The 17047-nt window shown below is 44.0% G+C and overlaps 1 protein-coding gene across 5 annotated transcripts in view; it reads right to left on the bottom strand.

The window, feature by feature from the left end:
* TRIO (trio Rho guanine nucleotide exchange factor) overlaps positions 1-17047 on the bottom strand; it is a 366542-nt gene that overhangs the window by 49443 nt on the left and 300052 nt on the right. For all 5 annotated transcript variants that reach the window (XM_015139750.3, XM_015139749.3, XM_078004622.1 and 2 more), the window contains exon 35: positions 624-916. In XM_015139750.3, coding sequence (XP_014995236.3) covers positions 624-916 — 293 coding nt within the window. The remainder of the gene's footprint in view (positions 1-623; positions 917-17047) is intronic.

Below are 17047 nucleotides of genomic sequence, written 5' to 3'. Positions count from 1 at the left end.
AAAAATCCCTGGCTGACCCATATGCACTTATCTTTGGTGACATGGGAATAACCCAATGTTTATTACTGGGTCAACAAAGTAAATTAACTGGTTATTTTCTACTCAAGACAAGCTGTAAGTATAATAAATATTGGAGAAAAACAATTAGAAAATGCAAAAAACTCCACAAGTCCTTCCAAGTTTCCAATCTGAATTTTCTCTGCAAAATGCTGCCACAGTGGTCAGCTCGGATACCGCCCAAATCTTCTGCAGACTACACAGAGCCTCTGGCTTTGCCTCACGGTGGAGTGGAGAGGAGAGGGTCCAGAAGCCACAGTCTGGGCTCCCTCCAGGCCCAGGCCTGGGGGCGGACTGGGCTTGGGGCGCATGGTGGTCTTTTTTTTTTTTTCTATCAGAAGCCACACGTGATCCTGACCGTGTTTACTGGGGAACAGCCAGTTCAATTGTCTTTCAAGGTGTCCCCACTAAATCTCAGTCGGTTAAGCAGAGACTTGAATGGTAATTTCTGAGTAAGTGCAGAAAACAGGACCAAACCAGTTTATTCGTAAGATAAGTAACTATTCCTGCAGCAAAAGCCCAGTGGGCCCCGCCACGCGGGCCCCATCCAGCGGGCAGAGCCTCACCTCCTCGACCGTCTCGTCCTGCGGGGTGGCCGCACTGTCGTCCGAGTCCTTCTGCGAGCCGGCGTCGGCGCTCTTGCGGACCTCGCGGCTCTTCTTGTGCTTGTGCGCCAGCTTCTTCACGTGCCCGTCGGCCTTGCCGCTGCTGAGCCGCCGCACGGGGCTGGTGAGCCACTTGCGCAGGGTGTTGCCCGGCCGCTTGGGGCCCGGCGAGCTCTGGGCCCCGATCATGTGGGGCTGGAGGGAAGCCACAGATGCGGGTGGACTGGCGTCATTGCTGGAGACGGAGAGCGAGTCTGCCAGGGAGAAGGAGAGGGAGTGTCATTGACCCTCCAGTGGGGAGACCATGCCATTAGCCCACAGGCTGCAGGGAAGCCAGTGGGCTGGGACGCCTCACCTGCAGGCTTTGCCTACCGGGCGTGAGATGAGAGGGGTTGATGCTTTACACCCACTCTCTCCTCAACTGTGTAGCAAACCTGAGTTCTGCTAGAGATGATCATTCTCAAGATGCACTGTCCCCTTCAAAATCACCCATGTCACCAATCCTGAAGACCAGCATCGTTACCAGCCAGATTTACGATGTCATTCATCACATAAAATACTGTGGACACTGGTACTGCGGACACTGGAGGACAGAATTTTAAAATCATTTCACCCATTTTCTTGACACAAGTCAAGAAAGAAGAATGAATTGAAAGGAAATTTTGAGAAGTTTTAGCTATGCCAACTGACATCCTTACTGTAAGCTAATCATGTCGAAGAAGTGCATTAGTTTGATTCACTACCAGTGAACAAAAGCAGAATTCTGTAATTATTATGGATAAAATGACAGTGATTTGTCTTGGTGAGACTCTGACCAGCAGCAGCCTCTTTCCTGTTCACGGCCAGGCCACAGCGGTACATGGGGACTTTGCTCACAGCCTTGACAAACTTACCTCATGTGCTGAAGTAAATATCAGCAACAATGAACAAAAACGCCACCACATTTTAAAAAGGAATGTGAGGGGCCAGGCGAGGTGGCTCACACCTCCCAGCACTTTGGGAGGCCTAGGCGGGCAGATCACAAGGTCAGGAGATCGAGACCATCTACGGTGAAACCCCGTCTCTACTAAAAATACAAAAAATTAGCCGGGCATGGTGGCGGCGCCTGTAGTCCCAGCTGCTGGGGAGGCTGAGGCAGGAGATGGCATGAACGCAGGAGGTGGAGCTTGCAGTGAGCAGAGATCGCGCCACTGCACTCCAGCCTGGGCGACAGAGCGAGACTGTCTCAAAAAAAAAAAAAAAAAAAGAAAAAAAGAAAGAAATGTGTGAGGAGGAGAAGCCTTCCTCAAATAACCAAAACGCTCTACAGAAAATATATCTAAGTCAGCTTCTCACCAGATCTCAAAAATTAAACATAGTTAATCTGGAGTGGATGACATTTCAAGACAAAAAAGAAAAAAAAAAAACAAAAACAAATTTTTTGTTTTGTTTTGTTTTTCAAACGGAGTTTCGCTCTGTCACCCAGGCTGGAGTGCTGTGGCACAATCTCAGTTCACTGCACTCTCCGCCTCCCGGGTTCAAGAGATTCTCCTGTCTCAGCCTCCCAACTAGCTGGAACTACAGACACCTGCCACCATACTCAGCTAATTTTTGTATTAAAAAATCTGAAATTTGGGTGACAGGAGACACTCAGCCAACCCATGGACTTGCGTGACGTCTACTGTACAACTTGCAAACCAGTGAGCGTGCAGGCTGCCAGGCCCATTCCCGAGCTCTTGGCTCAGGGGCTCCACCACGGTGGCATGGAATGAAGTGCCCCACTTTAGAAAGCAGAACGGTGACGATGGCGATCATTCCCTGTGCTTGCTATCTTCTGAAGTCTCATGGATATACTGAAACTAATCTTGAAAGCTACTTCTTTGTGCAGATACCTGTAGGGGCTGCACTGCCTCTCTGGCTCTGGACGCCCTTCCCTGCTGCAGGTGAACCCTGTGATTACAGGAGCAGAGTCGGCAGCGGTTTCCCACCAAGTGCTCCTGACGCTGGGACTAGACAGCACACGCCTGTCTCACTGCTGTCCCGTTCCTGCCTTCGACCAAGACACAGATTAGTGAAGGGTATAATCTTCCAGAAACAGATGATGTGTTTTAGGCAGGATCACTCATTCTTCAAAATCTAGATTTTTCTCACAGGCAAACTGTGGTTCAGAACCCACTGATACCTGTTAAAGAATGACCCTCTCCCCTCTGTATGGGTGTCCGTATTATGTTTGTGTACATATATGTATATATATTTTCCCATATATTTACTCTATTTTTAAACAAGAGTTACTAAAATATTTCCGTATCAGTCGCACTTTCCTTTGGTATGGTCTGGAAAAGGTAGAAAAGAATGAAATCCATTCCCAGGGAGTTTCTCAGGTGCTGACTTAAGATAAAATGCAAATGAGGTAGACACAGTCCCTAGCCTCAGGGAGGACAAAGAGAAAGGGAGGGTTTGGATAATCGATGTCAGATGACAATTTATTCAACGAATTTTTTTTAAAGCACCAACTGCTAGCAGAACCCTGCACTGTCCACAGCAGATGGCAGACTTCAGAGTCACTTACTGTGCTGTGACTTGGAGCCAAGCCCCGGATTTCCCACTGGACAGAGAGATAAGGAACACCTAGTTTCTTCACCCATGTGACTCACCACACAGTGGTTTTTGGATCACAAAGTTATCCTGTACTATAGGCGAGGTACAAACCCTGTTAGGGTTGAGAAGAAGGGGCAACAGGAGGAGGAAGCATGGAAGGATCCCTGAAGGAGATGGCACTGAAGCTGGCCTTTGAGGGAGGTGGGCACAGGTAACCCAGGCACTGGGTCAGGAGAATGAATATAAGCTCCAGAAAGGCAGGGGCCTCGTCTGTCTGGGACCTGAGGTACTTCCAGGGCTCTGCACAGTGCCTGGCACACAGCAGGCACACAAGTATTACATGGAAACATCAGAAATCAACAGCCTAAAGAAACAGCAAGCTGATCCAAAGCTCATATTTTAAGGACAGTCTTTTCTTTGACATAGATTCACAACTGCACAAGACAAGGAACTATGAGTGTGGCCCGTGGGGAGGTCGGGAGACACCCCGGATGCCTGAGATGTGGCGAAGTGTCACCAAGGAGCTCCGCTGTGCCTTGGATAAACTGATGGAGGCCAAGAAAAGAAAAGGAAAAAAAAAAAAAAAAACACCCAGGCCCACTTATTTTAGTAAAATGAAATCAAGTGCAAGCCTTAACATTCATAAACAGAACACTTATACATCACAACTAGTAGGACCTCAGTCAATAAATCAACCTCAGACATTTTGGGGTCTATAAGTTAGAATTTGGTGGGAGCTGGCCTATATAGGAGTGGTATGAAGCCTAAGTGACACCTACGAAGTATTCTGACCTGGTCCCTCTGTCCACCCAGACTTGCAGGGCTACAGAGAAGCAGGTGTGCTCTCGGAAAAGAGCGTGCAGGGCAGGCAGGGACACAGGGCAGCCCTGAAGCACACAGACCTCCTTACTGTTCAGCAGATCCAGCGGCCTCTGCACGCATGAGAAGGAACCACAGTCAATTAATAATGCTTTGTGGCACCCAGCTGGCTTTACAAGGATGATTCCCAGGGCACTTAGCCTTGCCTGGGAAAGGAGCTAGTTGTAAAAACGGTTCAAAAAGAAAAGGAAATTAAATACGTCATTCCCCAGCTTCTCTCTGTGGGCTCAGCTGCAAGGGATTTGGTTCTCTGCACTTTGGGAAGCTGGTTCGAAAGAGATTTCCTGCTTACCTGGCAGGTTAAGCATTAACAATGTGGCCATGGCCTAAATGGTTCCTCCTAGAACCAGGAGGGGTCAGGGCTGCCCAAGGTGGGAGCTCACTGGTGCCAAAGATGAAATGCAAAGGACTGTGTGACACTGCCATTGACGAGAAGAAGCAGTTCTTCTTCCGAGTTCCTACTTACCAAATGACGGAAGTGACGTTCTTTCATTTCGCTAGAATATTTATGACTTAGAAAAATGCTAGAAGCAGTCATAAACTATAAGAAAAATTATGTGGAATTTAAAAAAATCTTACCTTGAGAAAAATTTTGTTTCAGAAGTGTGCAAATGTGGAGGGACAATTATGACCCCTTCTCTTTTTGTTTTTAACAAGAATGTTCAATTCTTCATGCTATTTGACTCTCTTGCGGGGGGGGGGGGGGGGGATCTTTTTTTTCCTTTTCACCATAGAAACTCCTTTGGCCTAAATCAATGGAATGTAACAGTGCACATCTATGCTCTTTGCTGGGTTGTGATACAATGTTCACATTAGGAGTTAAAAAAGCTTTAAAAGTCTTTAGACTTAATACCATCATTAACAGAATGAAATAAAGTATCTATTATTTTTAGCTATCTGAAGAATATAGACTTTGTCCAGTAAATCAGCTATTCTGTTGCAAATTTTGAATTAAATCCCATGTCCTAATGGTATCTTGAGTAGAAATAAGGTCTCCAAAGTTACTGGGCACAGTATAAGGATATATCACACCATAAACACAGAGGTCTAGAATTCTGAAGTCTCCGTGGGAAGATCTTAAATTACTTTTGTGCACACAGTCGCCTTTCCCCAGAAGAGGTCCTGATGGCTGCGAACACAGGAGCATGAGGCCCTCTGCCTAGACGCCCACACGGTGCAGGCATGCTCCTATCCTTTTGGCACTGTGTCCTTACTTTTTTGCTCAGGATTTGATTGTGGATGGCTCAAACCCGTAACAAGAGCAGCCCTCAGGAGGAGAGCCCTGTGGTCAGAGCCCCGTGTAATCGGTTCATGATCACATTTTCCTAGCTGGGCAACTGTGACGGCGGGAAGCCAACCATGATCTTAGATTCCAGGGCACCATGTCTGGTTGTTTCCAACTACATACCCAGGTGCCAGCAGGCAGCCTGGCATACACCTGGAGCTTAATGAGTATACACTGAATAAATGACAATCAGGTGAGCCAACACACCAGCTGCAAGCTATTATTTCTCAGCCTAGGCATACTGACTGGTAAGTCAACCACTATGAATGGTGATGTCCTGAGTTACTGGTATATCCTGATCAGTTTTGAAGTGAACGTAAGTAACAACTAATTTTTGTCAGGTTCATGGGTTTGTGAATTATTTATTCAAAGACGATAGTTCAAAGCAAATAAGGCAACCCTTCCAGCAACTCATCTCTCACTTGTGCTACTGCTTTGCTTTCTTAGAAGGCAGAGTCCAGACTAAGTGCATGTGAACACTGCCTGTCACGTAAAGCAGTGCGGGGGCGGGGGCGGGGGCTCAGGACAGAACTGACCTGAGAAATACCATGAAAGACCAATCTGGGCTGGGCGTGGTGGCTCATGCCTGTAATCCCAGCACTTTGGGAGGCCGATGCAGGTGGATCATTTGAGGTCAGGAGTTCGAGACCAGCCTGGCCAATATGATGAAACCCCGTTTCTACTAAAATTACAAAAATTAGTTGGGATGGTGGCGCACGCCTGTAGTCCCAGCTACTCAGGAAGCTGAGGCAGGAGAATCGCTTGAACCCAGGAGGCAGAGGTTGCAGTGAGCCAGGATTGTACCACTGCACTCCAGTCTGGGTGACAGAGTGAGACCCTGTCTCAAAAAAAAAAAAAAAAAAAAAAAAGACCCATTTGTTATGCAAAGAAATAGTTACTCATCTCTTGCCTTTCCCTCAACTCACCATCTTGGAAGAAAAAAAGTCAACGCTCAGTCCTGCTTTTTCACCCCATCGCGAGCTTTCTTATCAACAACAATGCCTTCAGTTCCCACTGGGTCTGGTTTGGGAACGTGCTTCCCCCTTTTCAGCCTGAGGAAACCCACTGATCCAAGGCCCAGATGGATGATCCACAGGAGATGTCAGAAAGAAAGCTGGACTCATCCAAGGGCCTGAGTGAACCTGGCACTCCCACTCCACAGCAAACATTCTGGCATGTGAGTTTCCACATCTCACAGGGTTGTAACAGGATTAAATGAAATAAAGGGAACAAACAAGCTTTATACACGGTTAAGTGCTGTTTATCAATGTAGGATGGCTGAGGCATAAAGGACTCCATGATAACACAGAACTCACTACACTGTATTTACATCAACTGTGAGTACCCAGAAAACGAGAATTAGGTTTCATCACAATTAGATTTGTAACTGCAGGCCTAACATGGTGTCTAGGACGTACTAAAAATCACTTTTAATATGAAGGATGAATGAAGCAATCTAGATGAATTACTTCTATTTCTATTTTTAAAATAGAACAAAGTAAACTCGAGCACAAGAAGATACTATCAGCACATCGCAGTGACTTAAAAAGACGTTCAGCTGTGCACATGAGAAAGCCATCTGTGATCCGCTTGAAGCACCGAGAAGAGAAAGTCAACTCAAGTTCATCCCTTCTTACTTTGAGGAGGGAAAAATCCTTATGTAGATGGCTTCCTTGCTGAAACAGGAGTTCAAAAAAAGTCCATGCTAGATTTCTTTTTAAATAAAAAAAGAAAAAAAGGTAAAGAAAGAAGGGAAAGCAGAAGTTCTGACATTCAGCCCCACGCAGGGGGAGTTTCACCGTGTGAACACACAAAACGCGGGGACCGCCGGGAGAAGAGAGGCTGCTTTCTAGGCCCAGTCTGTAAATTTGGGACATCTGTGATTAATAAAAGCCTTAATTTTTTTTTTTTTTTTTTTTTTTTTTTTTAAAAAAAAAAGGAGGGAAAGGACCATATCCTGCTGGTCGCAGACCAAGGAGGATCATGTTTCACTTTAACCCTCCCTTTATTTTCACAATGGTAAAAAAGTCTTAAAGACTTCTGAGTGTTCCAGAGTAACGACTGCACTGCTGAGTAGAGTAGTAAGCTGAACTAAAAACTCCAGCCTCTGCATGTGAAAAGGTTTCACCCAAATCTCTGCATGTCTTCCGTTTCTCAGTCTCACCAGCATGTAAGCACCAGGAGAAGTGGCTTTTGCTGCTTTTGCGTGTGCTGTTTATCTGGAGTTTAAAGTCTGCCAGGCACATGCAGGTTTCAATAGGTATTTGATTGGTATGGTCTTTGCAGATGAGTGGACACTCAAGGCCAGGGGGCCGGGGTTCCACTAACACCCCTGCCACCTGCCGGGTGTGGGTTCTCATGAGTTAATGACCCCCTTTTTGCTTGTTTCCTGATGTGTAAAATGACAGTGATTCCTCTAGCCTTACCAGGCTGCTGAGGGGAAAAGGTATGAAAAAGGTCTTTGTAAACTTATAGCCTAACACAATATGAGGCAATACTCACATTGATGTGCAGAAAAAAAGCTGCAAAAGGCTGAGGAAGAAAGCAGGATGAAGCAGAGTGGTGAGATGACGAATCTAAGGACAAGCGCCCCAGGCCCAGAGTGGGAAGAAGAGCTGGGGCTGTGAAGGCCGGGCCTCCTTGGACAGCCAGGGTCACAGGCCCCACAAGGTCACCATGCCTCTGCCATGACTGGCAGCCCTCATGCCACATAACGTCAGCCAAACATGCACACATGTGGGGCCGCTGATGACAACGAGGGTGTTTCTGATCAGACAGGGCCACTACACGATGCCCTGCTCAACAGCGGGAGAGTTCCGGCAAACATCTGTCTTGCATTTCACATTCTCCACACTGTCTCCCCCAAAGGATTTTAGCTAGTTTATGTTAAAGACAGATATTCCCATCTTACTGTCCATTGTAGGTGTTCAAAAATATCTGTCAAATGAACATCGAAATGATGTCTTTATAAAAACTCTAACCAGGATAAAGCACAGCTCAGAGGCAAGTTCCTGAAGCAAACAGCTAGTTTAAAATTCTAGTTGTGAGGACTTAAAGAAATGTTCGCTTAGTAGTTACTGCTATGTGCTGATGAAAGCTAATTCAAAGACACTTTGCAGCAACTGCTTCTAATGTCTGCAAATAACTTCATCAGACTATTTGAAAAGAGGGCAGTCAGGGTGTAATCAGGTACAACTGACCTATAGCAATTAATCAAAACTTCTGTCTTGTCAAGAATTTGATGCAGTAAATCACATTTTTATTCAGGAAGTTCTTCTACCATACAAGGGAGGTTGTAAGGCAAATGTGAAAATCAGATCTATAAATTACTTAGAAAGAATAATCAATTTCTTAGCTTATTGACTGTTGACTGTGTTGGTTCAAATGTTCTAGAGCAAAATTTCTGAGTAAATGATTGTCATCTCTACACTTTCAAACTGGATTTTAATTCCATGCTTTTGGAATCAAGGTAGCTTTTTTTTTTTTTTTTTTTTTTTTTTTGAATAAAGAAAAGACCACAGTGCACTAGAAACTCTCTTGCAGATCACATAAAAACTGAGTTAATCTGTAAGTTATTCCTCTGGATGCAACTTCCAGGGACTGCATCTTCTCCTCACCTTACATGATGATTATAACCATCCCCTGGGCAATGCATATTAATTTAAAATGATGATGATGATGAGACAAAGCTGGAGTATTACTTGGGAAATCTTAAGCAACTGACTTGCCCAGTGATACTGTTACTCTTTTGGTGGTTCAGAATATACAAGTATTTTAAAAATATTTCTCCAAACTAAGTCTATATTCTATTTGTGAGTAACTATCTGGAAAGGTTTCTTGGCTGACTTCTATGTGTTCATTCCAGTTACCATGCTCTTACGTGTGTTTCGTGTATCGTGTGTCTGTGAGTACTAGTGAGTCTTAATCTGTTCCTCTGGAAAAGAAAGATTCATCAGGGGTTGAAACACCAGATTTAGCATGGACACTGCGTCCCCAGGGGTTCTCTGCTTCTCTGCACATACCTGGGTTTCAGGGCTTTATTCTGGGCTGCAACTATTTGTTATGCTGTCATGTCAGCATGGGAAATCTTTACAAGAGCCAGAGAGGCAGTGAGCGTGAGTTTGGGGGATGGTAATGACTGAAAATGTGACAAAAGACTATTAAAAGCAAATTCTACATATTGCACAGTGGGTCCTAAATGCAAAAATATGAACTCTGTCTTTGCTTTCAAATATGAATTGAACACAGAAAACATGAAGGATAAAGTTAAATTCCCCAGCTTTTTTTTTTTTCTTAAATGATCCCAAGATTCAACCAGAGGCCCAACACAGCACTGCCGCGGCTCATGCTGTAATGAAGAACACATGGTCTTTGCTGCCTGAGAAAATGCACATAAATGACCGACACTTCCACCGTTCTCTGAGCAGCCCTCTCCCACAAATTCAGCGGGGAGCTTTCACCAGCGGACACCTCCAGGTGACCCTGAATGCCAGAACACAACGTAATCCCTGGCATCAATTAAAACCAACCCAGTGAAAAACAACTGCTCTTCTTTGTGAATTCTGAAAACGAGAACACACAGCAGTCTCCCCATTTTGGGCTAGTCTTCCTGAGTCATGTCATGAAAAGAGAACAGCCTCATCACTACTCAGAGTGAGAAGTCCTAGAGATATGAGGCCGGTCGCGTCGATCTCACCAAACAGAACAAGCCAACGGAAGTCGCACGTACACACTGGCTCTTTCACTCTTATTCTCAGTGTCGTTTCTGAAAACACTGAAAACATTACATAAGCATTGGAAAATGTAGCTATGTAGACAAATGCAAGACTTTGAGCATCATTTTTCCTCTCGAGCTGATTCTTGGAAGGGGAATGCTAATCTATCAGCATTTCTGGTCAGGAAACCATTTCATTCTAAAGGTCCTTCTTTTTATTTTCACCACTGAAATTGCCAATAAAGAAACGTGAAGAAATTAAATGTAAATGAAAACAGATGGTAAGATCCTTTGCTTGGTTAATCGGATGCACAGGAGCTCACATATTGCCAAAGTGAACGTGTAAAACACCTCAGAAATAAAATAAATGAAGAAAGAGTCTAATTACTGATAGTGGATAACAGTAAAAAGGGGCCAGTGTGGATCAACGTAAGGAATGAAAACAAGGCTGGAGACTTGACTTATACGTGTCCTGAACGGAGCAGGACCTGGCTGGCCTGAGCTCAGGAATGCTTTAGAAACACATGGTCTGCAGCTGGTGGGCAGTTGATCACTAGGCTGCTGGCTGCCAGGAAAAGATGAGCCTATAGCTGTTCTGCCTTGTGACCAGCAGCCGAGCAACAAGAGGCCAACGTAGGAATCAAGTGGTGGCTGTTGGGCTAGTCTTAGTGAGTCATGTCTTGAAAGAAAATGGCCTTATCACCACCCAGAGTGAGAAGTCCTAGAGAGAGAGGCTGGCCGCGCTGATCTCACCAAATAGAACATGCCAGTGCCAACGGAAGCCGCCTCCCTGGGACTTTCTCGGCTTCCCACTGCACTGCCTCCCAGCAGAGATGGGGCCGAGAGGGCGTCCTCACCCCGTTCTGCCTGCCTCATCTCCCATTTCCTTCCTGAGGTGAGATGGGGTGAACCAGGCGGACCCGGGTTGATGGCTCACCTGGCAGATGGCCACACATTGTTAAAAACCACAATGTCATAAAAAATCACTAGGTTGTAAAAAAGTTCTCTTCTGTTTTAACCCAACTCTGTAGGCTGAGGCTTACTTTTTAATGTGATCTTTCTCTACTCTGGACAAATTCTGACTTGACTGAGGGGAATGTCTAGGCCATATTGCTGTCTTGAAATGATAGGGCCATTTTCACTGCTTTCTAAGTGAGCCAGCCCCTAAAATATACTTTTTGGGAAGATGCACAGTATGCTTTTTCTGTAGCCAAAATAAGCTATAACAAAAAGAAAAAAATCCCTAAGGTACCAGTGATTACTGGGAGGGGACTTGGACTCATTCCTGACTTTTACACAAGGACAAAAGCAGATAGCCTTGCTGGGTGAAAGACAGACACTTAAAAACAAATTCCACATAAATGAAACCAGAAAGACACACACACATCCTGCCAGCTGAAGACATCCGTGCCCAGCGCTTTCCGCTCCCCTCCTAACGCACAATCCATAGGCTCTTCAGCACTGGCTGCGGGTAGCGGACGGTGGAAAGGTGATGTCGCGTCAGTCCTCCTGGGGAAAGTTCTCCAGCCAGGGAGCAGCCCCACTGCCCGCATCGAGCCCCAGTGTGGCACTGTTCCAGGGCCCTCTTTTCAGCCTGACAGCAGAGGTCAGGGGAGATCCGGTTCCCTGCACCTCTCCTGCATGACAGAACAACAGGCATAAGACCATGTCTCGGCCTGCTGCGAGACAACCCCCACTGATGGAGGCTCTGAGGGCGAGGATGCAGCATGTGACCCCATATCCCGCCAGGCAGGCAAGGAGCAACAGCCTGCTGCGGCACTCTGGGCTCTGGTCTGTTTAAATGCTCAGAAAGCAAGAACTTCTGAATGTTCCTCTAATTGTGTGGCTTTTTCAGATGTTTCTGATCCTCTGTGTTCCCAAAAAGTCAAATGGCTGTTCTTTTCACAAAATTACCCAAGATTCGTATAACTTATACAAAGAAAGATTATTAAACAAACAAATTCAGCATGGGTATGAGACTATTATTTTGTGTACTGCTGACTGAGGGATAATGAAGTTCTCCCTGTTATAAAACAATGGGTTCTTGATTCTTAATTTCTCTATATGGGAAGTTATTCCCAAGGCAATACAGTACTTACTATTGTCTTGAATAGACAACCATCATGTAAGGAAACAGAAGGTTAATTTTGGGGGAAACAAGCAGTTCCACAGTGCTCACACACTCTTCTGTCCATCTGAGTCTGCCTTCCAGAGGTGCTAACTCAGCTAAGAAACATGAATGCTGAACCCATGGGCATAATAGTTCTTGACATTAAACATGGAATGTTAGAAATGAAAGATCTAATCTTACGTGAAGAAGGCATATGGAAGTGTATTCTTCATAATGAATATTTATTTTTGGTTAATATCTTCCTATTATTTGTTGAAAACAATGAAATCACTTTGGCTGCTTTGTTAAAGAGGATACCAAAGATGTTGGGGGCAGGGTGCTATATGCAGATTTTTAAAAAAGTTGAAACATGTCTTTAAATGAAGCAGGTGGCACAAAAAGACTCTCCCAGGCAAAATGGCTTTAAAAATTGTGCAATTAGTGTTTTAAACTATATGACATTTATTTCAGGAGGTGAATGATTTTTCTTCATTCATGTATACCTTTATTATTATTTTAAAAAATGTATACCAGATTCAGAATGCTAGCATGGAAATATTTTTTACCTACATTCAAGAAAATGTACTATAAACCATGCTAACTTATACATGTTTTCACAGAGTCACACGACAACATACCCATTTTAATGCGGCATTAAGGGAAAAAAAACGTGGCTTTGGAGTATTCTGCAATGAGCCTGCCAAGTACTATCTCTATTTATTTATTTATGAGACAGTCTCGCTGTGTCACCCAGGCTGGAATGCAGTGACTCGATCTTGGCTCACTGCGACCTCCGCCTCCCAGGTTTGAGTGATTCTCCTGCCTTAGCCTCCCGAGCAGGTGGAATTATAGGTGCCCGCCACCACACCTGGCTAATATTTTTGCATTTTTAGTAGAGACGGGTTTTCACCATGTTGGCCAATCTGGTCTTGAACTCCTGATCTCAAGTGATCTGCCCGCCTTGGCCTCCCAAAGTATTGGGATTACAGGCGTGAGCCACCACTCCCGGCCACTTTACACTGTATACAGCGAAGGTTAGCTAAAGTTTCAGAGTTTCAAGGGATGGAATATTAGCTTAGAAAGAGCTACAGCTATGTAGAATGAGGAACCAGAAGATTATTTCTCCCCAATAAACCACAAAGCATTATATTATGCAATATATGTACATTATATTATACAGTCCCTGGTTGTTTAATTCAAAAACAAAGAAACGAAAGCTGTAACCAATTAGGAATTCCTTTTATAATTATATTTGAGTAACTCCCCCATTAAAAGCAAAATGCTGCTCAACTAAAGGTAATAAGCAAAGTAGCACAGACTGGAGGAGGTAGAACACCCCCATGTGCATGCACCCCGCAGGTACTGTCTACTCCCAAGCACACAAAGCATTAAGTGGTGCAACGCCAAGACCTGAACTAATTTGATTTTATGACATCTTGTCTCCCTCTCTTCCCCCTGCCCACCCAAAGGCACTGAATGGCACTGCATTTTGTTTTTCAAATCACCATTTTGTCATTTCTTGAGGGCTGTCCCCCACTTTTTTGGGATATCACATACTAAAACCACCACAACAATAAAGGCCAAAGACAAAAAGAAAAGAGGGTTGGAGCAACTGCTTTTGGAGTTCTCCAGGCATCCCACACGGGGTTCGAATGCTGTCTCTCCCACGCTGCCTGCGCCTCGGGAGACGGCGGCTTTCTAGAATCTCCCGCACCTTCCTGTCCTAAGTCTTCCTGTGAGCAACTCTTCCCTGCCTGTCAAGCCTGGGAGTAATCACAGTGAGGGGAGAGGAAGGGAGCGAGGGAGGGAGGGAGGGCTGGAGTTATTCCAGGCAGAAACAAAGCAGGCTCGGAGATGGAGACAAAGGGAGTGAAAGGAACGCCTCTGCTAAGAACACCAATTAACAGCATGGATCTTGTCCTTGGCTGAAGCAGTGCCCGTGGTGGATGAAAGGCACGGCCACGGACCGGAGGTGGCAGTGGGAAATAAGCAGACCGCCCCTGCGTGGGGCCGGGGCTCAGAGTGCCTGGGGTGGGCACGGTGCTGTCTTTCTTTTTAGCTGGAGAGAGACAAAGGGAAAAACATTCCATGTTTCAGTTCCTACGTCATAATAAGCACATCCCCCATTTATTATTGAAGAGTTCCTTATTCAACTGCAGGCCTGCTTCTGTGCCCCTGGGCCACTTCTTAAAATAATCCATCAGATTTCAAGGATAAAAGAGGAAGGGGAAGTTGCCTTAGGGCTAATATATTCTGTCTCAGAAGTTTTTCAAAGGCTGTATCCTTAGACAGAAGAGTAACTCTAGTTTTCTCAGGCTGATAGGTACAGGTCGATTTCACTACAATAGGAATTGTTGATTTTAACAAGAAATAACAATAGAAAGGTTTTTCAACTGTGCATCTGAGAAACTGGACAATGGATATGATTGAGATGGTTTCTTATAGTCAAATATTAAAAGTATCAACAAAAGAAGCCCCATTTTACACATAAACAGACTAGAAGATGTATCCAACATGATTTGTGGCTGCCTAAGGGTGCTATGTCCCCTTCTGCTGCTCACTGTGTCTGGGAGTTTTCCACTTAGCACATACACTTTCAGAAAAACTAGATATTGGGCGGGGTGGGGGGTGGGGTATGTGGTTTGCTCACATTTGTATGGTTTTATATGTGAACTGCAAAAAGTCAATAGGAGCATCTTTATGGCTGCCCAGCCCCCACTGCTACTCCTTGGAGACAGGAAGGGGAAATGAGGAAGCCTCCATGGATGAATTCCATGGCTTGTTACCCAGCTTGCAGGCCCACTCATTCTGCTTATGGACTTGCTCACGTGCCCCTGAGGCCAACTCTGAGCACCTGGAGGAAATTCTTCAGAATGAAAAGCTATAAATTTGTGTTCCCCCGAAATCTAGCTGAAGAGATATACTTAGAAAGAGCACATACCAAAGACAGATTACAGTTAAATGAGAAGGGTGCCTGCTCCTTGTCTAGAAACAAGAAAAGAATTCCCAAACTAGGAAAAGACACTTTTTGCCTGAAGGCTCCTAACCTGGGACCTTTGGCTTCTTGGGCACTTTTGGGGGAGGTTTCAGTCTAATTTTAATATTAACTTCAAAAACATTCTAATATTTCAAGATTTTATATTCACTCTAAAAAAAGGCTATAATACCAAATAACTTCAAGTTTCTTTGCTTCTTGGCTAAAAATATATACAAATCAAATTCAATGTGTAACACTCTTTTTCTTTTTTTTAACATGGAAGGGAGGGAACAAAATTATTTTAAAAATGCAGTTTGCTTAAGATGAAATAAAAAGAGCCTTTAATGTAGATTTTGGAGAGCATAATAACCATAATAGCAAGCATTCTCTATCTTTTTGTTTGTCTGTTTGTTTTAAATAGATGAGGAAACTGCAGCTCAGCGAGATTATCAAGAACTTTTAAGATCACACAGGTAGGGGTGAGCAGGGACAAACTGGCTTCTACAGTAACACACCATTTCCACTATCCTATAATGCACATCCTGTCTTAAACCATTCACTTAAAGATATTTAAAGGGCAAAAAAACAATTTGAGATAGAATTTAGTTTGCACAGCAACTTGTGTGAAACAATCAGTCTTCACAGTTGAAACAATCCAACATTGTGACAAGTACTTCTGTGGTTTTTGTTTATTCACGTGAAACTGAATATTCCATGTACAGGACAGCTTTAATGTGAGACAGGACTGTTCATCTACTTGGATACTTTCAGAATAGATTCATATTATGTATTTCTTCAGCAAAGAAATTTCTTTATCCTATATTTAGTCTTTGGAATGTTTCCCTTTAATTTATAAAAACAAAAGTTGCAGTGGTGAGAATCCATATTCCCAATCAAAACAGAAGAAAAAAAGACTTCAAGAGAATTCAAGAATTATAAAGCACACAGTTCACTTTGTGTAAGAGTCTGTTCAGTGTTAAGGAGAGTCACCAGATTACGTTTTCCCTGAGCTTGAGTCAGGGGAATACGTATAGCACTGGAATAGATTCCATCTGTCCTATAAAAGGGCATACTGATTTCAGAATGAGAACCAACCCAAAAGTTCCACTCTCTTATCCACAGAACTGGGCTCTCTCATTGGAAACATCATAAAAGAAGATTTACAGTTCTTCTTGACCTTACCTTCTCTGATTTTCTTCACAATCACTTAGCAGTGAAAGTCTCCTGGCTCATGTCTGTGTAATTTATTGACGATGGCAATGTCAGCAAATAAAACAGGCTTCTGTGAAGATTACTCCAAGCAAGACTGGTTCACATTTGGACAGGGGAATGCCCCACTGAATGTCAGGAAGTAGGAAAACTGCCTTTTCCCAAAGTACTCTAACACAAGGAGCCCCAGACTGCTTGCAGGTGTAAGACGCTTTGTAATCACACTCAGTGATTTCATGGGCACTGTAGAGTTACTTTGGGATTTACTTCTTGGATGTTACCCAGAATCATTCTTCCTTTTGAAATGTGATGCATATACATTTCCCCATAATCAATTTAATAGGTAAAATCAGAATATTAAAACATCACTCTGATATAACAGCATTCAGGAAATTGTCTTGAAATTACTATAAGGGTTAGAAAAGGATGGGCAGGCACTTTCTACACACACATATGCATATACATGAATTTCACTTTCTCTTATCTATCCTTTATTGTGAAGTGATCATGTTTTGTTCAGGAAATTCCACAGGTCATCAATTTTTCTTACGAATATTTGCTAGCTTAAAAAATTCTGAGGTGACAGCTTGAAGAACATCACCTAGACTTCCTAATAGTTTAAGAATTACCAACA

Source organism: Macaca mulatta, chromosome 6 (assembly GCF_049350105.2).
Source record: "Macaca mulatta isolate MMU2019108-1 chromosome 6, T2T-MMU8v2.0, whole genome shotgun sequence".
Lineage (NCBI taxonomy): Eukaryota > Metazoa > Chordata > Mammalia > Primates > Cercopithecidae > Macaca > Macaca mulatta.
The sequence above is the reverse complement of the archived record's forward strand: the minus strand, read 5'-3'. Positions and strand labels throughout refer to the sequence as shown.